The sequence below is a fragment of the Elgaria multicarinata genome, chromosome 5 (genome assembly GCF_023053635.1).
Source record: "Elgaria multicarinata webbii isolate HBS135686 ecotype San Diego chromosome 5, rElgMul1.1.pri, whole genome shotgun sequence".
NCBI lineage: Eukaryota > Metazoa > Chordata > Lepidosauria > Squamata > Anguidae > Elgaria > Elgaria multicarinata.
In genome coordinates, this window is record NC_086175.1 from 91,487,711 (window position 1) to 91,512,930 (window position 25,220).

The 25,220-nt window shown below is 39.1% G+C and overlaps 1 protein-coding gene across 3 annotated transcripts in view; it reads right to left on the reverse strand.

Annotated features, from left to right (window-relative positions):
- Positions 1-10,296: 10,296 nt before the first annotated feature.
- Positions 10,297-25,220, reverse strand: part of EPHA6 (EPH receptor A6) — a 506,479-nt gene continuing 491,555 nt past the window's right edge. For all 3 annotated transcript variants that reach the window (XM_063126817.1, XM_063126816.1, XM_063126818.1), the window contains 4 exons: positions 17,071-17,220; positions 15,938-16,131; positions 14,407-14,556; positions 10,297-11,200 (listed from right to left, as the gene is read on the reverse strand). In XM_063126817.1, the coding sequence (XP_062982887.1) occupies positions 11,086-11,200; positions 14,407-14,556; positions 15,938-16,131; positions 17,071-17,220 (609 nt within the window). In that variant the 3' untranslated portion in view covers positions 10,297-11,085. The remainder of the gene's footprint in view (positions 11,201-14,406; positions 14,557-15,937; positions 16,132-17,070; positions 17,221-25,220) is intronic.

Sequence of the window (25,220 nt, forward strand, 5' to 3'; positions counted from 1 at the left end):
GGTATTTCTGCATTTGTATATAGGCAGTTTGAAAACAACAACTATGGTCCGAAGCACACTGCCATGTGTGGTGGGCTTTGTATTTCCACCAAAACAATTATGGGCAATCTGCTCTGATTCTAGGGAACCCACATTAAACCTATAGAGCACTGTAAATATATTGGAATGTAAATATATTAGGAAATGCCAAAAAGCCTATCAAACATTGTCTTCTGGTACATGCTTGAATGATCTTCATGCCTGGAAATGGGAGTTTCCTTTTTATAGAGGCAGAAGAAGCGCAGAATTAAACATACTAGCAAACAGGTGCAATCTCATATAATTACTGCTTGGGCTCATCTACACCAAGCAGGATATACCACCATGAAAGTGGTATATAAAAGGCAGGAGTCACACTACTGCCTTATAGAGGAATTGAAGTGCACTGCAGGATCTATACTACTGCTTTATAGTGGCATTGAAGTGCACTGACAACTGTTGGGGCCCATGTCACATCTACACCAAGCAGGATATAGCACTATGAAAGTGGCATGAAAGCGGTATATGGTATATGTCAATGGGCCCCAACAGTTGTCAGTGCACTTCAATACTGCTATAAAGCAGTAGTGTGGCTCCTGGCTTTTATATACCAATTTCATACCACTTTCATAGTGGAATATCCTGCTTGGTGTAGATGAGCCCCTAGACACAAGATTCATAATGCAAACTGAGTCTGTTAAGATTCTGACTTGAAAATATTTGCTCTTTAATTTCCTTGTGGCAGATGTTCTGTCAATTCAGGAAGATCATAACTAGCCAGTATGTGAATTTTAAAGTTACATTTGGAACAGTTTTGCTTGGAAGGAAGAAACCCCATAAAGCTTCGTTGTAACATTTCCTAATGAGAATACCTAGGACTGCAGCCTCGGTCTCTGCCACATTTACAACTTCTCTTCCCTTTCTTAAAAGTAGCTAGAGAAAAGGGAAGGTTCTCACCTTTATTTCACAAGATAAAAGTCAAAGGGGGAAACAGACTCCACACCCCGCCCCCAAGCACTGCTTATTCTCCTTTAAGCCAGCAGTACAAGGACAACAGGCAGTGAGCACTCCTGACTTTTTTGTTCACATTCTCTCATCTGTTAAGTGAGACAGATGAGATCATAAACCAACGGAGAAATGGGTCTCCTTTGATCCAACATGGCTGCTTTTAAAGAGAATATATTTGCTGTTCCATGAGAATGTACTTTGGCATCTGGTCCTAAAATGTTGTATTTGGGGATTATTTTGGTTCCTGCAATCCTTAAATGTATGCTTGGTTTAATAAAAATAACTAGTTTCTTCTTATCATATTTATACCATCCATTGCAAGATTTAGGTGAAACAGGAAAAAAAAGCTTCAACTCAGAAATAACCACCAGTACTGTACTTTTATTTGCTAATAAATATCTTAGTAAACAGGCTTACTCCATCTGTAAGACCTGATAATGCCTCTTAGGAAATCATAGAAAAATAAAATACAATAATCATCAGTAACTTGTACTTTGTACAAATATCTTATTATGTTGCTCAGCATGTAGCTTTGCCAAACCCCATATTCTTTCCGCAAATAGATGGCATATGAATGCAATTCACCTTAAAACGCCCTAGTTATGAGAGCTGAGCATTTTATTACACTACTAACTTATAGGCATGCCAGCACATGAAAATTTACATGGAACATCATATTATCATAGTAGTAGATTGCAAATGAGGAAAATAAGAACACCTCTCAAGTAAATGTGGATTACTTCATTTCTAATTTAATGTTGGAAAATGACAGTATTTTCCCTTGGGATTGCAGATCAATACTTAAGCTATATTTTAAGCAATTACTCCTGCCTTATTATTACAAGTTAACCAAAAGAAGAAGAAGAAAGGAAGTGAAAATGAAATGTAAATGGGGAAAAATAACTGTAAGCAATGGGGTAGTCCCTAGATACAAAAATGGACAACAAGCCCTTGTTTTCAAATATCATAGTTCTAATTTGCATTTGGTAGTAAGACCCACACGTATACATACTGATAATTGGTGATGGGCATAGCTTTAAGTTTAGAGATCCTTATATGTTCTCAGGGACATGTAAAGGGGTGGGGGGAAATAGCCACATTCCAATTGATGGATATTGGACATGAGAAGCTCTGCATGTGTGGGTTTCCTCCTTTGTAATGAGTGTAAAGCTCTTCCAAATGGGGAGCTTCCGCATTAGAGTTCTTGAGCCCAGAGCAAATTGCTAGATCAAGGTGAAATTGTTCCCTTTTGTCTTTGTTAATTGCTGCAGATATTTATATATCTATCTATCTATATCTCCATCCTGCCTTTAAGGTAAAGGAAGCAACAGAAAAATGTTTTCAAAAATGATATGGAAGCATAGGTAGGTGCTGAGGCCACTGATGGCTTGCAAAACTTTGATTTCAGAGGCAGTGTCAGAAAACTCTACTGCATTTGCTCCTCCGCCATTGGAGGAGGGGGGAAGGGGTGTCTTGGAGTTGATCAACACATCCCTTGGATCCACACATCACCCCCGATGAGGAAAAAGGGATGCCAGCCTTGGAGCTGACTTTGGGCCTATTCAGACAACATGCTAAGCTATAGTTAGGGCACTAACCCTATTGCAGCGAATGGTTGGTGTGTTTAAACTGTGGTTATGTAGTTGCCCATAGTCAGGAATGGCTCACATGACACACTAAGCCATAATAGTTAGCTCAAAATGCTTAACCACCGTAGTATAGTATGTCTTCTGAACAGGGTCATACTTATTTTCCCTTCTCTTAGAGCTAGGCACATCTAATATAGTTCTGCAATGACATTTACATTTAGACATTAGCTTTTGGAGCCCATGGCCCAGGACCCGGACCCGGGCTACAGAAGTTCCTCTTTGAAGTGAGAGCCTGAGAACATCATCCCTGTACCATCCTGGGAAACACTCATTAAAGAACACAGTTCTATGAGCTTCTACTGAAGACAGTTCAGAATCATTCTTGGAGGCTTCATCCCACCCATCTTCAGTCCCTTGGATTGCTTCCCTTTCAGCATGTCAGCAAAATACATTGTAGTCAACAGCATCCTGCTTTCATTGCCACATCATACCAAGCAGCAATGAGCATACCAGGACGCTTACTAGCACTGCTAGAGCTATCCTTTCCTAGGGAAGTGGGGCTTGAGCAACACATACTCTTTGAGAAGTATTTCAAAGCTGAGTAGGCTCCTGATGAATTCTGGGGCAACCCTTGTGGCTACTGGTTTTCTGACACTGCCTTGGAGGAAGCTCCCCGTGCTCTACCCGTGGTCCTGATGCCTTTCCTCCAATCCAACATTCCTGATCAACTCTTACATAGACCTGTTTGCACTGTATCCACTTCTAAGACTGAAAGCAACCGCCACAATGGGTAGTTTCACACACTACAAATAAGTAGTGGTAAGAGTAAAAGCAGGAGTGACTTCGCAACTTCTGTTCACGGCAAGGATCTCGTTACAATTCAGATTTTGGAGTTGTACAGGAAATAGGAACAAAGGATTCAGAGGTGACTTTCCGTTTGGGTAAATATAACAAAAGATAAAAATCTGGGACACAACAACAAAAAAGGTAGCATAAGAATCTTATTATGATTGTGGATTGATTTTTTTTATTATAAATCTTCCAACATCCTGAGTTTTGCTTCATTAAAAAAGTCTCTCCATACATTTATGAAAAGTTGGATGGTATATGCCTGTTTGAATAACAGAAGCCCAAATAAGAAGGCTCAGAGAAGGTGATGCAGAACCTATTAAAATAAAGATATCTACTATTGTTCAAATAGATTAGTACTTTAATATTAAAGGAAGCTTTGTAAGTTCCCTAGTATTTAGTATAATTTATTTAAAGACATGCCTACATTATTGGCTTTTACCTGGTAATGCAATTCTAATGTTTAATGTATCTTGTTTTTCTGTATTTTAACAGTATCCTTTGTGAAGGGTAAAAGGCAAGGTACCTATCAGACATCAACTGAGAATACTTTAAAATAAACTGCTATATTTTGCTGCTGTTATTGCCTGTTTCTCTCATTATATAGTTTCTCGTGTGGGTCTCACCTATTCGTGATTCAATAACATTTTGGTAGCACTTGTATATAAATGAAATTATAGTGAAAGGAAACCAGTTTTAATGCTCTTTTAATATAGTTAGTATGATTCAGCACCTGAAAACAAGAAAGAGAGCCATTATTGGGTGGCAGGCCAGTAGATGAGTTTAGTTATTTTCTTTTCTTAAAAAAGAATAATAAAAAAAATCTTGAGGTTGCATTTTAAGGTAACAAGGCAGATCATTGCTGTTAATCAAAATATACGAAGTGATTTTGAAGATATACATGTCAGTATATATATTGAAATATATACTAATTTTCCATAACTTCTGTGGAATAAGCATTTTGGATCATTGCCTTAAGCCTGGGGTGGGCAATATACGGCCTGTGGGCTGCATGCAGCCCCCATGGCCTATTTTGTGGTCCCCGACATCCCCCAAAATGCAGCAGTGCATTTTTTTCAGCAGCAAAAAGCCACATTTCCCCTTTAAAACAAGGCAAGCAGTGAGCACGTGTCTTGTTTTAATGGTAATTTACCTTTAAAACAAGGTACATATTCATAGAGCACTTTGATTTAAAGCAGAAATGTGGGTGTTGGGTTTTTTTTTGCCACTGCACCACCAAAATTTGGTGGCAATTCACCAGTGCTGCAGTGGCGAGTTCAACAATGGGAGTGTGTGTGTGGCCTTAAAAACACAGTCACCCCCTTTTGAGAATTGTTTGAATTATTCAATACACGAACATTCTCCTAAATCCATTCACCCTGATCCAGCAAGGTTTTCACATTTGATCATTCATTTTGATCTGATTCCATGTGCAAAAAAGGGTACAATGGAAGATGGTATACATCTGGGAATAGGAGTGAAAGTCAGCCCCATTAAGATAAAAGAGAAGCCTGCATTCACTTTGAACCAGTTTTTCCTTGTAGTTGGGGTTGGAGTGAAGTGAATGTGGAATTCTCTCATGGGAGTCAGAGCTGGCCAATTCTGCTACACTTTGCAGAAATGAGATGCTGAGTTAATACTTAAGTTACCACAGCTAAATCTGATCTATGTACGTGTGTACAAAATGTAGGGCACTTTATCATTTGTATATCAGTGAGAAACTTTTAAAGGCTACAAGGTGTACATACATCTATAGATGCAAGGTTTAGCTTCTCTTATAGAATTCTCCACACATCTTCTATTGCAAATGGTTATGAGGCACAACTTTTAGTACTTATGCTAAACGTAACATGGCAAGTGGCCCTCAAATGGGACTATAAAAAGTAGAACTGGGAAGATCTTTAGTCATGATAAAAAAAAACGTTCACCACATCTCCATATTATCGCTGTTTGGAAAAGCCATGCTGAATCAAACCAAAGGTCCATCTGGTCCAGCATTCTGTTCCCACAGTGGCCAAGCAGATGCCAGTGGGATGCCCACAAGTAAGACTCAAGTGCAATAGCACCTTCCCACTTGTGTTCCTCAGAAACAGGCACACAGAGTCCTACTTCTTCTGACACTGGAAGTAATATACAGGCACCTTGACTAGTAGCCATTGATAGCCCATCCTCCATGAATTTATCTAATCCCCCTTTAAAGCCATCCAAATTTGTGGACATCACTACTTGTGGTACATGAATTCCATAGTTTAACTATGCACTGTTTAACTATGCATCCTCTCACTTACGTTCCCCAGAAACAGGCATATAGAGATACACTTCCTCTGACACTGGAGATAATATATATCATGACTAGTAGCTATTGAAAGCATTAATAGCATTATATTAATGCTATTAATGCTATTATATTAATGCTATTAACATTATATTAGCATTGATAGCATTATCTGTCTGATGCCCCCATTAAAGCCAGCCCTAAGTTGGTGGCCATCACTACATCTTGTGATAACAAATCCCACAGTTTAACTATTGAATTCAGGACTGATAAAAGGAAGAAATACTTACTTTTATGTGTCCACCACTCAGTTTCATGGCATGACCCCCAGGTTCTAGTATTATGAGACAGAGAGAAAAAAATGTTTCCCTATCCACTTTCTCCATAATATTGGAATCTTCCAGCCCAGTATTGTTTACAATAACTGGCAGTGGTGCTTCAGGGTCTTAGGAAGAGTCTTTCACCTCATCTACAATCTTATCCTTTTTACTGGAGATGCCAGAGATTAAACCTGGGACCCTCTCCATGCAATGCACATAGATTACCACTGAACTATAGCTCCTCCTCTAAAACAGGTTTAAGACAAATCTAAGCCTACTTAAACCCAGTGATACCGATGGGCTGAAGGACACTTAACTATGGCCTTTATATTAGAACACTAAGGAAAAATGGGCACAAACTTTCCCAGTGGAGGTGCAGTACGCATGCACGAAAAGATCCCTATAGGGCTCTAGAGGGACCCGATTTCCATCTGCTATCATGGTGCATGCATAGGTTCACATGCAGACAGTACATCAGGGCAGTCAAGGAAAGGAAATTAACTGCATGTCTCTCTTAACCCCATTAGCCACCAACTTCATTAAATGAAGTTACCCAAGTTTGATAATGTGGAGAGGGTGAAACTGAAGATGCATACATATCTATCATGCTGCTTGCATCTGTATTTGGTGGGGATGCACCAGAACTCTGTTAAGCCCTATTGGGACTCCATACTGAAAAAGATTTTATCCCATGTTTTAAAATATTTTGGTAATCTTCTAAGAAAGAGTGGAGAAAATGTCACTCCATAGTTGTTGTTGTTGTTGTTGTTTCTAAAAGGTCTTCAAAGACAATTTTTGCTTCAGATAAAGACTCCCTCGAATAGTACTAAAGGGTTTTAAATCAGGATTAACTATGCATCTCCAAGTTAAAGGAGAATAAAGCATACAATAATTTCCATGACACCAACTTTGTCCTTTGTGGAGACGATCTCCCTAACCCAATGATTTCTTATTGGTGTAGACATCTAGCTTCAGCTCCCCCAAAGGATTCTCTATTCCCTTCAACAGAGATGGAAGCAATAAAATAAATAAAATGAATGTAATATAGAAATCTGCTCCTGCAGGAGCTCCATATACACATTAGAATATATACAGGGATTTGATTAGGGTAAAAAATCTGGCTCCGTGAACTGATGTATCATGACTTTAAGCCATGTTTAAGTCCATCATGATGCATAACATACAATGCACTATACTCACAATTTATTCCAATTTTTTAAATTGACCCCTGTCATATCCCCATTTTCAGTGTATTTTGACAAGAATTATTGACTAGTCTTTTGAGTCTATATATTCCATGAAACATTGGTATATCTATTCAATTTAATTCTAAATAAGTGCAAAATCTTAGTTTTCAGCTGAATGAACAGTGAACCTGTTTGCGTGGAAGAGGGAAACAGTTTTACATATATTTAAGATCCACATATATAATTTTGTGGAAATGTGCACATTAATTTGCATTTATACTTTGTAGTTTTAGTTCCCATCACAAAACAAATATAGAAAATGCCCATCCAAAATGCAGCTTCTAAAACTTGGAAATAATATTTTAAGACTGCTAAGAAATCTATACCATAAAACAAAAGGGAAAACAAACAAACAAATCCAAAATCCATTCATAGATAGCAACAAAATCCAGGAGAAGATTTTTAACCAAGATAAGTCACTAAAAGAATTCAATCCTTTCTTCATATGCCTATTATTATAAAAATATATTTAATAAATGTTTATACTGTGATTTTTTTCTATCCTTTTCTATTGAAAATATATATATTTTCATAGAGTGATAAATCTGGAAACAAATTATTCATATACTGTAACTAGATTAATGAATACACAACATGCATCTTTTCAATATGAATGGAAAGGTACAGATGTGTCCATTTGAGGAAGGGCTTGGCCATACAGTTTTAATAAAAGCTGAGTGATTTGCAGATACTCATTTGATAAATAATGAGTTTCTAGTCCCTCATTAATATATATGCACCTCAGTCTTAAACGTATTTGCTTGAAAGTAAGGACACTCTGCTGAGCAGCTTCAGATGTTGCCAAAGATGTGCTGCCCAGCTAAATGTACAACCACATCTGCACTCATCTGGCGCTGCTTCTGATGCGCAGGGGAAATGGGGAAGCTCTTGTTGCATGGCCCACCTGCAAAAATTCCTGTTAAATGCCAAGCATGACCCACTAAACTCAGAAGTAGCTATGTATTTCTAGAGGTGCTACTAAATTACAAAAAACAACTATTTTAGGAGCATCTGTCATGTTAAGAGGCATCTACTTTTTATTATGTTATCAAGTCATGTCAAAATCATTTGTTTGTTTGTTAAGCAAAGGGTTTTGTGTCTTTGTAAATGATTCTCCTGGCAGTTGGTTTTGGTACATCACTAATGTCCAAGGAGATTTCCCCAACCAAACAGTCATTTGCTGGTCATTTTAAAACCAGCCATGTGGAGACCACTCCACCTAGCCAGTGACTCGTGTGCAGCTGCTTCCTCCATGGATGCTATTAAAAGGGTTGCTGTGTCCTGGGTGATCTGTTTGGTGAACAGCTGCACGCTAGTATTGTATTGCAAAGAGATACCTCTCCACAGTTGATTTTAAAAGTGGCCAGCACATGACGTCTTGTTTGTGTGAACTAATCCACAGTCACAATATTCAACAGATCTTCAAAAGATTGTGGGCAAACCTATTAGACAGGCATAAGAATGGGCACCAAAATGGCAGGCAAGTGGAAAAGCCAAACAGAAAAGGAAAGACTTCTTTTATACATGAGGCTGAACTACAAAAAATTACAGTTTGTATGGCTGCTTTTCCATAATAGGGAATGTTTCATAAACAATTTTAAAATACATGAAGCAAAGAATGTTTCCTCTAATCCCACAAACAAGACTGACACGCTGTCTGGGAGTGCTTGCATGCATGAAGTTAGCTTAAACCTGTTGGCTTGAATTCTAAATTTTCAAAAGGATACTCAAAACATTAGCATCTATTCAATGCATGGGCAGTAAAAAAACCTTCTCATCTATTCCATTCCATATCTTTAGAAAACCTGTTTTTCCCCCTTAAAGGAGCTTAAGGAGTTAAAGAGAGAGGAAAAAAGGAGTCTGATTTACAGCCATGTTACACCGATATTCAGTTATACAAAGAAAAAAATAGCAATTGCATGGCAAGCCAAGTAGAACTGTTTACTGAAACTCAACAAAAGGACCAGCCTTCTGGGATCATCTTCCTGTCTGTCTGTGTGACACACAAACATACACACAATATATCCTTTTCAGCTTCTTTAACTGTAAACCGTAATTGTGAGACTCTGGCATGATTCATACATCCTAAATCTCCTTTGCTTAGGTGCTGCCCATATCCATTCCTTAAGTGTAAATCAGAAATGCTTGCGTATAGGGTTGTTTTAAATAACTGCATAAATGTGTTGTGCTGTCTCTACATGTGACATATGTGTAATTGTGCATGGCTTTCAGAGCATGCAGATGTGCTCATTTCTGGTACACCACAGCATATATCCCATGCAGAGTTTGGATGATGTAGCCCAACAGTTTTGTAGAGGTACATATATTTTAGAGCATTTTCTTTCAGGTATATTATATGGCTATTAAAGTTTATAACTGGAAAGACGAACTTATCTAAGTATCAGTTAAAATGGCTGTTAATGAGCACCACCTGAACAATTACTCCAATTCCTGTATGTCGACCTGGTTTACCTTTCAAATGGACATTTCTTGGCCTTACTATTTAATCTCTCGCTAACTTGATTCACATTTTTTTTTAGTTGTACTGATTAATTTTTGGCCATTGGTTATTAATTAATAACAACACGATCCTACTTGAAAGTAATGCAATCACTAGATTGCTCTCCCACTTGTACTGATTGGAAATCTTGACAAACAACGCAGAGAAAACTGAAAATATCCCCGAGAGAAAAATATTGTACTAAAATTGATATTTTCCGTGAAATTATATTTGGAAAAATGTCTTTTCCCCCCAAATAAAACAAATTGGCTGGCCTACAGAAGGTAAGCATGCCACAATAAAACTGCTATAATTAAAGAAGAATGTCCTTATGTACATATAGCAAATGATTATCATTTTCCAGTATAAGTATAAAATTATCATTATAAAGCCTGCACAAGTGCATTGTGCAGAATAGCTGACAACTATCATATATTGTATGTTGATTCAAACTATATTTTTGGGGATATTTCTGAGGCATACAGAGAAGATTAAAAAATTAGTAACAGTAAAACTAGCCAATGTTTAAATTAATTTTGAAACCTACTCTAAACTTTATAGGGAGAAATCTGACAGCCAAACAAAAACATTTGGCATCACGAAAACTTGATAACCTATCACCCTTTCCAGTTATCTACTTCCACCTGTCCACAAGCACAAGTATTCACTATAAGTTTTCATTGCTCATTTTGACCAAGAATTCTTACAACTTCCATACCAGCATACCAGCAAATCAACCATTACAAAGGAAACATAACAATACAACCCATACATTTGGGATTTAGTTAACAATAAAATAAATATTTATGTCAAACTCTTTTTCTTGATTGCACATTTTATATTGGAAGCTAAATGGTCACAAAACATCAAAAGTAATGTCAATTACTTTTTCTTTTCTTTTTTTGTAATCTACCATCAAACTCTAATACATCAAGAAGGTAGCCACTTCTAGCCATGAAGGCTTTAACTTTCAAAGAAGTCCATGAAAGTTTTCCAGATACTCTTACTGTTATACAAAGTCAAACATCCATGCCGAGCTATTCACCATTGTGTAGCAACAGTCTTGCAGTGGGCCAGGTTGTTATTGGCAGTTAATAGAGGAAGGAACTATGCAGAGTGATTAAAAATTCCACGTTGGAAGTATTAACATAAACATTATGTGTTTATCGTATGAATAGGAAGTTGCAGTTCTTGAAGCTGGAAAGAGCAGAAAGAAGGAATGAGAGTATCTTCCATTTTAGAAATGCTGAGGCACAAAACACAGTTGCTTCTAGAACTTTCATACATGAAATCCTTTCTCCTGTATGTGCATCATGTGTAATCGCAAAGTCTGTAAACTGCTCACTATTCGTCTCTGGTGTCCAATAAGTACAACACCAATTCTTCTAATGTCACTGTAAGACAAAGATAAGTTTAGGAATTGCAGTGGCAGAAGCAGGTAGAGAGAGAAAAAAGCATTCAAATTGTTTCACAATGTTTGCTAGCCTTAGCCTTAAAATCTAGCAAATGTTTTGTCTGATGCCTGAAAATAATAATAATAATAATAATAATAATAATAATAATACATTTATTTCTTACCCGCCTCTCCATTTTGATCGAGGCGGGGAACCACAATAAATGATAAAATACATAAAACTGAATTAAAACATAATATACATTGTTAAAAACATCCTAAATAACATCCTAAAACCATCTTAAAATTCCATTGGATCCATTGGTTGGATCCAACGGTTTTGACTTCTGCTGGCATAAAAAGAAGTCCTCTCCTCCTCACCCCCCAAATTTGCTCCAGATTTTGGGAGGGGGGCACAGGGGCTGTGGAGGGGAAGGGAAATCTCTTCCACTAGTGGTTTTCATTTCGTTAGTGGATATCCAGTGTTGCATCCAGCCCCAAATGAGAAACCAAAAAGCGTCAGGAAAACAACAGAGAATCCAGCTGAATAGCCACATGATTCGATTAAGATCTGCAAAGCGTATATTTATCAACCGTGTCTGCAATTCCAAGCTGCATAAAAGCTTGGAGAGACCACTGACCAGACATCTAATTAAACACTTGCCTCACAGCTTGGGATGAGTATATTGCTCAGACATACAAACAGCTGTATTTGAGCAGTGTGGCTGCTGCAGCTACACCTCTGCTTTGCTGGCTGACAAACGATCATTTATGCCTGCTGCTTTGGGCCACAAGAGCTTGAAGCTTTCTTAGAAGTGAAGTCTTAAGAAATATTTCTGATTTCAAAGGAGAAGAGGCAAACCTCACCCAACCAGTATTTTCCAACAATATAAACAATCTACTACTTTTCAATAAATGAAGAGTAAGACATGTGGAGCTCACAGGAACCACTGCACCCCAAGACACCTCCCTTGGCGCCTACTGTGACCCCCTGTCCCTCCTGTGTGTGGAGGGCTGCTCTAAATAAGCAATTTATAGCACGCTTGTGACTGGCCACTCACGGAAGTTTGTGGGGGTAGATTTCATGGCATCATTGACAGGCGGGATGTCTCCTGCGCTTCCCACCCCTTTATCCCACTGTCACAATACATAGAGATAATCAGCATCAGAAAGGAAATCCGCCAAATTGGACCATGTATGACCATGTATTAGTGCCATTGTGCTATAATTCCGACACTAGATGGTGTTGTTTTATTGATTTGAATAGAAGTTCAAACTCAAGGCAGAGATAGGAAGTACTCCATTCAAACCACATGGCCTCCTGTGTAATTCATCCGATTGCAATCTCAGAATGAAAATGGAAGCAGAAAGCAGCATGTGCTTTTCAATGTAGAGAAGCTCTCTCTCTGTGTATCATTTTTTAAAATTACCATGGGCAGAGCACCACCCTCCACTCACCCCACACTCCTTCTTTATCTCCCCCATAATGCCTCTGGGTCACACATGGTCCCATTCTTCTGAAAGGCAGAAGGTGGGGCAGCTGGGGGCAGTTATATTGCTTTCCAGATACTGGCCAAAACTCACTTTAAAAGAATGAAAGAAAACAAAGGAAAAGGGTGCTTCCAGTAAGTTTAGGGGATTGGGGAAGATAGCAGGGAGCAACCTGAAGGACTAAGAGGCAGTCAGTCAGGAATGATCTGACAAATTGGATGGCAGCTGAGAGTGACCAGGGGAGTTGCTGAAGGGCAGCAAGGAAGAATGAGAGGAGTTGTGGGGTAACACAACCGGTGGGGTGGAGGGGAGAAAGAATGAGGCTAGACTGCGTGTGTGTGTGTGTGTGTGTGTGTGTGTGAGAGAGAGAGATTGCAATTTTAATTACACCAGTTGCATTGCAAGCCCAATTTGAAGCAGATACTGTGTTTTAAAACTCTAAATAGTTTGGGATCAGAACAGCTTCACCCATATCTCAGTGCACATAGTCTCCCTATATATTGAGATTTACTTCTGAGGCCTGGTTTGTGTGCTCACCTGTGTAAGCAATAATGCTAGCAGGCACAAGGGATCGGGCATTTTCAGCAATGGTCCCACATTTGTGGAAATCGGTTCCATTTAAGATTTGACAGATTCTGTCATTATAGGCCTGTAAGCAGGCAATGAAAATTCCCATAATTCTGAGGATTTTATTTGGGCTGTTGTTATTATGTGTTGCTGTATTTTCTGATCTCTGGTTATTGGGGTGTGTACTATTTTAATGTTACAGCTGGCTGCTGCTATTTTATTTCCCTGTGATAGTAGTATGTTTTTAGTTTGACTTATGTTTTCATAATATTGTTATAAATTATTTAATTTATATGTTATTGTAAGCTGTCTTGAAAGAAAATATATATTAAAAGGCAGGATGTAAATGTATTAAATAAATAAATAAATAGAGAGAGAGAGAGAGAGAGAGAGAGCTCCTTTAGACGGGGTGGGTGGGGAATCGCATTCCCTTACCATTACTCTGCATCCTGCTTCTCTTCTGAATTTACAACAAGCTGTAATTACACAAGGAAGAGAGCAGGGACCACTTGGACTATACAGTTAAATGGGGCAGTGCCCTCTAGTGGGCATTTTATAGAACAACTTCAGCAGTACAAGGCAGGAAAACCCGACAAATACTGATATATCTCATAAAGGTCAGGTTTTCTGAGGGTTATTTTTTCCTGTTAAAACCGGGGAATGGAGCGGGAGATGCACAGGAGACTGACATTGTCATCAAAATGTCCCACGAACATCCGTGAGTGGCCAGTCACAATCATGCTATAAACTGCTTGTTTAAAGAAGCTCAGAGACGGAGGGAGGGAGGGTGTTGGGGTGGGGAGAGAGAGAGAGAGAAATGAATGACTGGGATGAGTGGATCTTGAATGCTAGGAGTGTGGAGTGATTGTGAAAGAGAGATCTGTAGGTTCAAAGGAGTGGTTTGGTGTTCTGGGGAACAGACCTCAACCCTGCTGTCTATTCAGTTACTTGTCTTCTAGTCTCATCTGTTTGTCTTTCTGTAAAACGGGCATTTTATGCCGGCCATGCCCACCACAGCAGCCATTTGGTAAATGGGCACCCCATGCAGGGCAGCCATTTTGTGATGGTACTCTAGATACTTTCTCAGAATTCCAAATGTGCCCATTGGACCCACAAGGTTGGGGTTCCTATTGTAAATACTCTACTTACTCGATACTCATTCTTGAAACAAGATCCATAGTTGTATACCCTGCTGCCATGAAGTTTGTTTTGTATTGGCCCATTTTTATTGAGTCCAGCCAATCACTGACTGATACAAAGAAAGGGTATTCTGGAAGTTCACCAGGTGAATCTGGCATTCTACAGAAACAAATGCAAATACAAAACACATGAACATAGGACGAAGAGGAACTTACTCTAACATATTAATTGTTTTGTTTTCTGGCACCTTATTTGGAAGTTATACTAATCAGATGTTTCAAACAGTGAAGTTCAGTTTCTAATCTAAGAGCACAGTCCTATTCTAACTAAAGTTTTTAATCCCAGTTTAATTTTTTAAAACCTAATAGAATAAAGCAAAAGCTTTCTCTACGTAATTAATTCAGAACTGGACCACTCCCAATTTGTAAATCTTCATAAAACTATGTGCATGTAACACCATTAGAGCGCTTTATTACAGGCCAAATGCTTGCCACTATTTTAGAACATTCCACTACAGTTTTCTTAGGATAAAAAGAATAAACACAGTTTCAATAGCAATTAGGGCATAAGGATACTTGAGTAATTTCTTATTTGTGAATCTTAATATTAACTGACCTGATCTGCAGAGCCCAGACTAATGTGTGGGTCAGAACCTAGTTATCCACCAATGTTTGCACTTTCCAAATGTTCTAACATAGTTTTCAGCTCCAAAATGTAAAATAATATATTTTTAAAATGTGTACTATGCGAGAATTTTTAAACAATGTTTATTTGAATACATACTTTCATGCAGATTTTTTATTTAAAAAAAAATCAGATTAATGTGGGAAAGGGACATAATAGACTTGGAGGAGAAATAAGCAAAAGTGATATGGACTAGAAATTGACTGATTTGTCCATCCCTCATAGGGGGTAACTATAAAAGAAGATTCACTGAATACTTTTGGCTCACTGTTTTGTCTCCCACCCCCTCCAAGTATTGCAATATATATAGTGACTATCTAGAATCTAGACGGAATACTAAATTCTAGATGTCACATGAGGGATATGCTTCGGCAATGAACAAATACATAACTGAAAGGTAACCATTGCTGCATCTGTTTTAGACAAATTCTCTATATTAACTTAAGGAAATTTCTGGTGGCAATTTCCATAATCACACTAGCATATTCTTCAGTTGCTTTAATTGAAGGAATTGCTTTCAGGGAGTTGCAGCTGTATCCATGGTGACAGTGCATTCTACATTACTGTTCTCCACATGAATGAGTCTCCAGAAACAATCAAAGCCTGTCACATACATATATATATATATATATATATATATATATATATATATTCATCTGAACTGGCTTTCATGTATCAGGTACAAGGTAAAATGGAAAAAGGAAAGTTAGAATGTCAGGTATGAAGAGGAAAAAATCTAGGAAAATTGTCCACTTTGATAAGAAAAACCTCATTTTGAACAATTTAGTAGTTAACATGGTGCTGCCTGGTGGCTCTCATGCAGCAGGGGAGAAAAGCACACTGAGATGGATCTTACACAAGTACATCTTCCACTAGTGTATGAAGAGAGCTGGGGTTGCGTATCAATTTGTCCAGGAAGCTGACGATGTCAGTGAACTTTGGGCGGTGGTTTCTCTCCTTTTGCCAGCAATGAAGCATTAGCTGATGGAGAGAAGCTGGGCAGCCCATGGGAGCTGGAAGCCTATAGCCTTCTTCTATAGACAGAATGACCTAAACAGAAGAGAGAGAAGAAGAAACGAGGCAAGGTGATGTTGCTTTATATTTCTACATGAAAACTAAAGCCAAGAAGGCAGAGCCAGTGGCTTGTATCCCCGGCTCAGACTTGAAATGGAATAGAAGCACAAGACAGTCTTACTAAATGGCCCGTGATAGGTCCTGAGGGCACAGTTTTCCATGTATAAAGTTGAAGCAATAAATAAGCTACCTTACAGGTGATGATATGACTGCAAGCTGTCCTGAATGCTAAATAATACTAAAACAAATTACTAATACAACATTAAAAACAAGAATCATGCCCCAGTCCTAAAATAAGTTCCAGTGGAGCTTATTTCCAAGTGTTCATCCTTAATAAAAGAGCCTAAGCCTGGTTTGTTCTTGGGCTATGAAGTCATTTCTCCCTCAACAACCCAAAGTTCTGGGTTGGCACAACTTGGAGAACAACCTATGGATGGAGCATCTCTGGGTTGTTTAGCACACCAGAAGCAGGCAAGCAGGCAGTAACCAGCAAACTTGCAGTTCCAAACAACCCATGGTTAACAAACCGTGGGTTGTTTCATTGTGTGAACCAGATCAAAACATAGGATAATGTGGGATTTGCCTCCAATATACTTTACTTTTTGCTACATGCCTTTCCATTTTTTTCTCACAAAGGAGCGAACTTTCCATTCTGAGTGTTCTGTGAATGCTTGCTTGCACAATCATATATAATGGCCACGGTTCAACATAGAGTTAACATAGACCTCAATAACTGTCACTAAAGTTGACAGTCGCATTTACAATAATAGGGTTATTTCAAGCTAGGCACACTAAAAGCCTTGCCTAGAATGTGTTCAGTTTAATAAGCAATGTAGTAAGCACAATTTTATTTATTTATTTATTTCATTTATTACATTTATTACAAGCTGGAAATAGTAACCTGCAAATACTTACATCTTGGTTGGACATCTCCCAGTATGGTCTTTCTCCATATGACATCACTTCCCACATGACAATCCCATAACTCCATGCGTCACTTGCTGAAGAGAACTTCCTGTAGGCTATAGCTTCAGGAGCTGTCCATCTTATGGGAATTTTTCCACCCTGTAAAACATGTTGAAAAATCCTCAATATATAGATCTGAAATCTAGCATTCTTCTGTCTACTGAATATTCTAAATATGTGTGTAAAAATAAATGGAGTATATATCACAAAAGGATAATATATTTAGCCACTGACAAAAATACCAACTTTCCCCAGTAATTGTATTTACTAATATGATACTGCGAGAATAGCATCCTAACAGAGAACCCAAAGCATTTTAGTCATTTGAGACATTTTCTGTTCTTTAACATCCATACAATTAATCACACAGTTCTTGTGACATCTTTAATAACTTTCAAGCCACATCTAAAAGCTTATCAAACATAATGAGAAGGCTGCTAAACAAAGCACACAAAACAGATTGAATGGGGTGGAAATTATTACCTTCAACATCTATCATTATTAAGCTTTCATTTTTAATATTTCCTTGATAAGTTATAACCAAGCTGTGGTTCTGCACACACAAGAGGAAATTCCACTGAAGTTACTATGTATTGTATGGTATACATCTATCCAAAATATTAATTTAAATAAATGAAATATTAATTTAAATAAATTCTTTGATCACAGAAGGGCAGTTTGGTCACTTTGGCTACATTGCTTTGTTGCGACCAAAAAAGAGAATTTTGTGACATTGTCAAGATTAATAACAGATTAATTGAGGCATAAGATTTCTTGGGCCAGAATCCATACAATTTACGAAGTGCATACGAAAGCTTGTGCCACCATAAATTTACTAGCTTGTCAAGTTGCCCCAGAACTCTTTGTTAAATGTAGACACTATATATTTAATGATCTGGGATTTTGCAAGTTAATTTAAATAATCTTGTGTATTACTCTCATGTTTATAAACATTTACATTTTACTATATGATCCTTCACCATTCTGCCAACACTAGTAAAACTAGAAGGAAAATCTGGCTGGCCAAATGGTCTCACAAGAGTGCTATTAAAACCTTTGCTAGAGTGTGGCAGTTTAAGCCCTCCAAGTTCAGTAAGACAAAACAGTTGTTATTGAGTACAGGAATAGGATTGTTGCGAGCACAGTGTAGGAGAAGACGAAGATCAGAGATGGTGCTAGGTACCTAAAAGAATTGGGGCTCAGGCTCATAGGAGAAATTTTTGCACAAATTAGCATATGCTAATTCACATATGCAAATATATGTGCATAATTAGATAAATACCATAATTTAAATTTTATAGAAGGCAAACTAATTAACCTCTTGCTTGATTTTAGGACAGACTTCTGCTATGTTCCAAACTGTGCTGGTTAAAACTTACCCTCCATGCATCTACACTTTTCCTTGGTCTTTTAGGCCCAAATCTAGATGGGGTGGATGGAATGCCTGAGACCAGCAAAGAGCTGTATGGCACTTTAAACATTTACTGATTAATTGCAAATTGAACATGGCACACTGGCAAGGGAAAGTATTGTAGACTATGGTATTATAGGCTATAATAACCCATCTTCTTAGGAGGGAAAATTTCACAATTATTGACTAGCTCCCATTACACATAGTGGGATTTACTTCTGAGTAAATTCTCACGTGCTCACCCCATCACCAACAAGCACAACAGTACTTGGCAGAAACCTCGGGACTGGAGAATATTACTTTGCTGCTCCTGGGGGGAATCTACACAGGGGTTTTGAAACTGCACAGTTGTGGAGCACAGAGCTCAGGAGAATGGAAGAGAGTCATCCTAGATGCTTTGAAACTGTGCAGCTGTGGAGCAGAGGGATCAGGAGAATAGAGGGGAGCCAGTCCTGATGCTCTGAAACTGCACAGGCGTGGAGCAGAGGGATTAGGAAAATGAAAGGGAGCCAGCTTTGATGTTTTGAAACTGCACTTTTGCCCTTGGGCTCATTCGCTGCCTCATGCTTGGAATATTTATTGAGTATGGGAGTGGTGAGGGGGCAGTCAGGCAACCCTGTTGCCTTGAAACCGCTCTGTTGTGCTGGTAGACATAATTACTTGGAAGTAGGGATGGGCGAACTGAGCCGCCCAATGTGCAAACGATCAGTGCTTTGTAAACATCTTTCTTTCTTTCTTTCTTTCTTTCTTTCTTTCTTTCTTTCTTTCTTTCCTTCTCTTTTCCTTCCCAGCCCTCCCGCCCCCAGACTGCCACATCTACAGGGGGCAAGGAGAGGAAAGAAGATACAAGAGAAGCAGAAGCAGCTATTATTATTATTATTATTATTATTATTATTATTATTATTATTATTATTAGAACTGCTGCTGCCAGGACCAGAGCAGTGTCTACCATCATCATTATCATCATCATCATCATCATCATCATCATCATCATCATCGCTGCTGCTGCTCTCAGTCATTCAGTGCCAGTATGGGGTTTGTCATGAACAGCTACTCCTAAGCAAGTCGTTTTTTGTACTTCCTTGAACACGTGAGGGAGGAGGGGATGGGGAGCAAGCCTGCACTCATTGGCTGCCCTACACTGACACAATGTGGCTTCAGCCCCCGTTTGCCCTTCAAAAGCAGAGGAATACAGCGCTTTACTGGGTTGCACCTGCTGTGGAAGGAGCTAATACATTTTTGTGAAAATGTGGATTTTGCCCAAATCCCTTCACAAAGCATTTCCAGGTCTCTGGGAGCATCATCACATGGGGGAAAATCACGTTTCCTTACCATTGCTTCTCCACCTGCGCTTTTGTCCCTCATTACTTCCTCTTTTGAAAGAGGAAGTAAACAACGTGCACATGGCCCATTCAGTTGGCTGTTTTGATCGGGCTTCTTCTTCTGCACACAGCAGGAGATTGCGGCAAGTTCTGTCTCAAAAATAATTCGGATTTATTGGGGTCTTTTTTTTGTCATGCGAAGAAGGCTAGAAGGGGTGGGACGTGCACATGACACAGACAATGTCATGAATAGGACCTGAGAAAATCTGTGAGTGTCCAGTAACGAGCGTGCAATAAAACGCTCGTCTGATGACACCCTGGGTCTGCTGAGGAGCAGAGAGGGCCATTGCCAAAGGTGGCTCCTCATTTTATTTCAAATACTTTATTTTGGTAGTTTTTGGGATTCTAGAATTTGTTTTAAACAGTTCTTGGTTTTTAAGTTCTTGAAATCCTAAAAACCACATCAAATGTTGCAACCTCATCATTATGCAACTCTTAAAGTACCAAAATGCATCATTGGATACTATTATTAGGACCAAACAAAATTCCTATTTTGGGGTATTGCCCAATTGTGGGTTTGGTTGTTGTTGTTTTTATCTCTCATGGACCAGCATGGCTACATTTTTTTAAAAAAATACCAAAGTTATCAATCCCCAGGTTTCTCTCTAGATCCAGATACTGGAACTATCTTCAGGCTGTGATATGTAGATGTATATACTTTTAAGAGGCCTGTAGCTTATGGAGAAGGGGGGATGTGATATGTAGATGTATATACCTTTAAAAGGCCTGTAGCTGCTAGTCTCCAAGTCCTCATCGAAGGCCAGGGCGAGGCCTCTGTTTCAGCCACTTGGTGGTGCGGGCCTTGCAGCAAGGTTTTGGTGTGTCACTGTTCTAAGATGTTTTAGTAATAAAAGAATCCAGCAAAGAAAAGACTCTGAAGTTATTGCCTGGTAGTCTAGGGGCAAGTGGCAGGCTGAGCAGGTAAGCTCACCTGTATGGTCCCTATGCCTGAAAGATACTACACAGGGTGGATTAGGCAGGTTGCAGCTCTGAACACATTTACTAAGGAGTAAGACTTCAATTCTTCATACACTTACCCGGGAGTAAATCCTATTGAACTCTGAGTAAACATGTTTAGGATTACCCAGTAAACTTTAATGTAATCCTGCATGCTTCCGATCCACAGATCTCTCTGTACCTCCTGTTGTTTCCCTACACATACCCACCCCAATTATTTCTTGTACCATCTCAGCTAACATTTCCCACCTCACAGGTCTCTATAGTCAAACACAGGGCTGGGCCCAAGGCAGAAAATCTTACAAGCACATCTCCCCTTTCCCAGTAATGAAAATAATAATTAATAAATTAAATAATGAACAATTTGCTGCTTTTCATGACATCTCCAATCATCTGCTTGAGGCAGCTGCTTCAGGCTCTAAAATGTGTGTGTGTGTGTGTCTTTGAAGGATTCTGTCTCCTAATGACACCCCTATTTGTAAAAGGGGATGTATGGACAGCAGAGATGATGGCATTTGTTTTTAGAAAAAAAACCCTCAGGCAGAAAGATTCAAACTCCAGAGGGATCAGATGCTACAGAGATTAGGACTCTTCTACCTTTATTTCAGCAAGTGACATCTTACTCCAGTTACCTTAAAAGCAATGTCCTTCAAAATAATTTTCTGTTCAGTAGACTGTAATTCATGAAAGCTTATTATGCCACAGTAAATTTGTGAGTCTTTAAGGGAGTAAACCCGTGGCTACTAGAGAGTGTCAGGGCGAGGTTATTTTGGGTTCTGGATCCAAGTTTGGAGACAGCACTCCACCCTCGGATCTGGGAATCTGTGCTGTGTTCCCCTCCCCCTTGCAGCTAGTGTGGAAAGAACTGCACCACCTGCCTCTCCAAGGTCAGGAACCTGACCTTCAGAGGTGGTAAAGGGAGCATTCCTGTGGGCAGGGAGGGGAGGGGATTGGAGAGGCTGGGATATGAACTATCCCAAGGCCTCTCCAGCCTCCTTTCCTCCCCCTCCAGCATGCCCCAGTTAGACACGCAAAATAGCCTTTCTAGCTAAAATGCACAGCAGGAGTTGCTGTGGAAGTGAAGAATGCCTCCACAGTTCCTCCTGCTCTGCATTAGATGCTTGTAAGTCCTTGTGTTCAGAAGCTTACAAGCATCAAGGTCGATTGCACCCTAAGGTGCCACAAGGCATGGTGACTTTTGAACACAAAAGAGCAAGAAGCCCCTATCCTCCTCCTAGATAAGGCGCCGTAGGAGGAAGCAACATTTGATATGTTAGCAGCCAATGTGCCTGCTCTGGCCCAGGGCACAAGTGCATTTGCCCAGTAGTTATTGGCTGGACATGTCTCTGCAGAGTCAGGCGCACTCCAAGAAAGCCAGGTGACAGGGGTGCTTAGGCAATTTTTGACTCTGGACTTAATGAAAATAACGAGCAGACTGTAGTAGTCTCCCCTCTAGTTTAAAGAGCCGCTACCTTCATGTTACACTCCCTATTAGTCTGCTAAGGGAGTGAGTCTAAGGTCTCCTAGAAATTTTGAGGCTACTGAGTTCAGACAGAAGAAGCAGGTTTGTATTAAGGCAGATGATGGCTATTGGAGCAGCTCTAAAGATCCAGGGCACAGTTCAGAAGATCTGCAGCCCATGCCAAGGTGGGCCTTGACATACATTAAGGTACCTAGTACTAGCATAGCAGGCTGGATCTAAGAATATTTTAGCCACACTTTATTGTTTTTTTGTCTTGTGTTACAGCATGTTTTTATCATCCTAAATACCTACTGGCTTTGAATACCCAAGCTACAATTTATACTTTTGTGTATACAGCAGCAACAACAACAACCTTGTGGCATTTTAAAGACTATGAGATTTGTTAAGGACTTCAGATGAATAAAAAGTTATCCTCTCTCCCACTTTCTCTCGAACACACACATAGGCCTTAGCTAGACCTAAGGTTTATCCCAGGATCGTCCCTGCCTGCTCCCGGGATATCCTTTGTGTCATTTACATGAACAGGGATGACCCCGGGACGATCCTGGGATAAACCTTAGGTCTAGCTAAGGCCATAGATAAAAAGTCACTGTCGACCAGCTTTCTCCAACCTAGTGCCCTCCAAATGTGTTGGACTACAATCCTCAGCATCCCCCAGACGGTGTGGCTAGCTAGGAGTTGTAGTCCAACAGATCTGGAGGGCATCAGGTTCAAGAAGGCTGCTGTAGACAGTAAGCCCCAAGGACCATGAAATACAAGAGGTTCGGTCTGTGACATTTCTGTATAAAGTTCAAATGTTTATATGTTTATGGAGTCACATCCAAAAATTGTGTGTGTGTGTGTGTGTGTGTGTGTGATGATCTCTTAAATTATTCAGGGATTCTTGTATCTTTGTTTTTAGATCAGTTTTGTCTGTAATATCCCCATTGATCAGTTTAAAAAAACTGAAGTGAGGTATCACAGAATCATAGAATCATAGAATAGTAGAATTGGAAGGGGCCTATAAGGCCATTGAGTCCAACCCCCTGCTTAATGCAGGAATCCACCCTACAGCATACTTGACAGATGGTTGTCCAGCTGCCTCTTGAATGCCTCTAGTGTGGGAGAGCCCACAACCTCCCTAGGTAACTGGTTCCATTGTTGTACTGCTCTAACAGTCAGGAAGTTTTTCCTGATGTCTAAGTAATTCTTAAATTGGAATACAGATAGTTTAAACCAATTTTTAAATGGTGAAACAATGGTTTTTGACATTTTAAAGACTGCACATTGTCACCAACAAAATAATAACCAAGTAATCGGGGCAGTGAAGACATAATGTACAACTATTGTTCAAGAGTCCTCTTTCTTTCCTATACGTACGATTCTTCCCCACCTACCCACACAATGTTGCTGCTTTACATATGGGTTGCTCACCCTGGGGTCATCTATACCAAGCAAGATATTCCACTATGAAAGTGGAATGAAAGCGGTATATAAAAGGCAGGAGCCACACTACTGCTTTATAGCAGTATTGAAGTGCACTGCAGGATTTACACTACTGCTTTATAGTGGTACTAAAGTGCACTGACAACTGTTGAGGCCCATGACACATCTACACCAAGCAGGATATAACACTATGAAAGCAGTATATGGCATGTGTCATAGGTCCCAACAGTTGTCAGTGCACTTCAATATTACTATAAAGCAGTAGTGTGGCTCCTGCCTTTTATATACCGCTTTTATACCACTTTCATAGTGGAATATCCTGCTTGGTGTAGATGAGCCCCCTGTTTAAGGGTATATTTAAACTCCTTTTCAGAACCCTAATAAGCAAACTACTTGATATTTTTTTGAGGTATGTGTGCCTAAATTGTAATCCTCCTTATTGAGTATAATATTCCTGAATAATTTCCCTCAAAACAGGAAAGGCAAAACAGAGTCAACAATATTCATAGAGGTACATCTCTTTTGCAGATGACAGGCACAGTCACTGTGACACAAAACAATCTTTTATGCTACTCCTAATGGCCAAGGGAAATTACATTGTTAATATTCATATAGACAACAGTTTTCTTGTGTAAGCCATTATATGCACAGGAATGGGAAATTTCATTACTTAATTACTTTTGTAAAGTATATTTTTATGCAAAAAATATTTTTACACTTTCTATACAGCTAAGTGAAAGGCTGAGACTAAGCAATATCTGTTCATGAATAATAGAAGGACACATTTGCTTCTGAACAGCTAAAATAATATTTCTAGTGCTTGATGAAAGCAATAAAAAACTCTAGCCCTGCTGGGCTTCTCTTTCTGATAATGTTGTTATAATGAAAAATATTTATTAAACTCTCTTTTATACAACGTGCTCCATCACCAAATTAAAATAAATATCCATGGTTATCAATATGTAATTTCTATAGCAGATCGATCAAAACTGTCAGTGTCCTCATCAAGTAAGATTCTACATGAGCAAGCATTTCTTCCTCATTTGAAACCATGCTGCATTTTTACCTCATTTCTTAAATTTATAATGAGCTTGGGGAAATGCTAATTTTGCTTTCCTGTTATAACACAGCAGTAATGGAACTATTCAAATGCTTATGATGTAGCCTGTTTTCATCTGCTGCCTTCTGAATTATTCTTGATTGCAGCTCAGAGACAAGATGCTACTGTGTGCTGCCACAAACCCTTTATCTAATGAGTAAGTGTGTGCCAGATCACTCAAGCAGAGTGACATATTGTTTCAGCAGGACCATGTCTTGAAATGAAACTTTTTAAGACAAAACCCAACAGGTCTTGCAGGTTGAGAAGAGGGCACATTGTCATAAAAAGGGATGGAAATAAAGCAACATTTTTCTGATTCACTGTGGGTGGGTTCACTTTAAG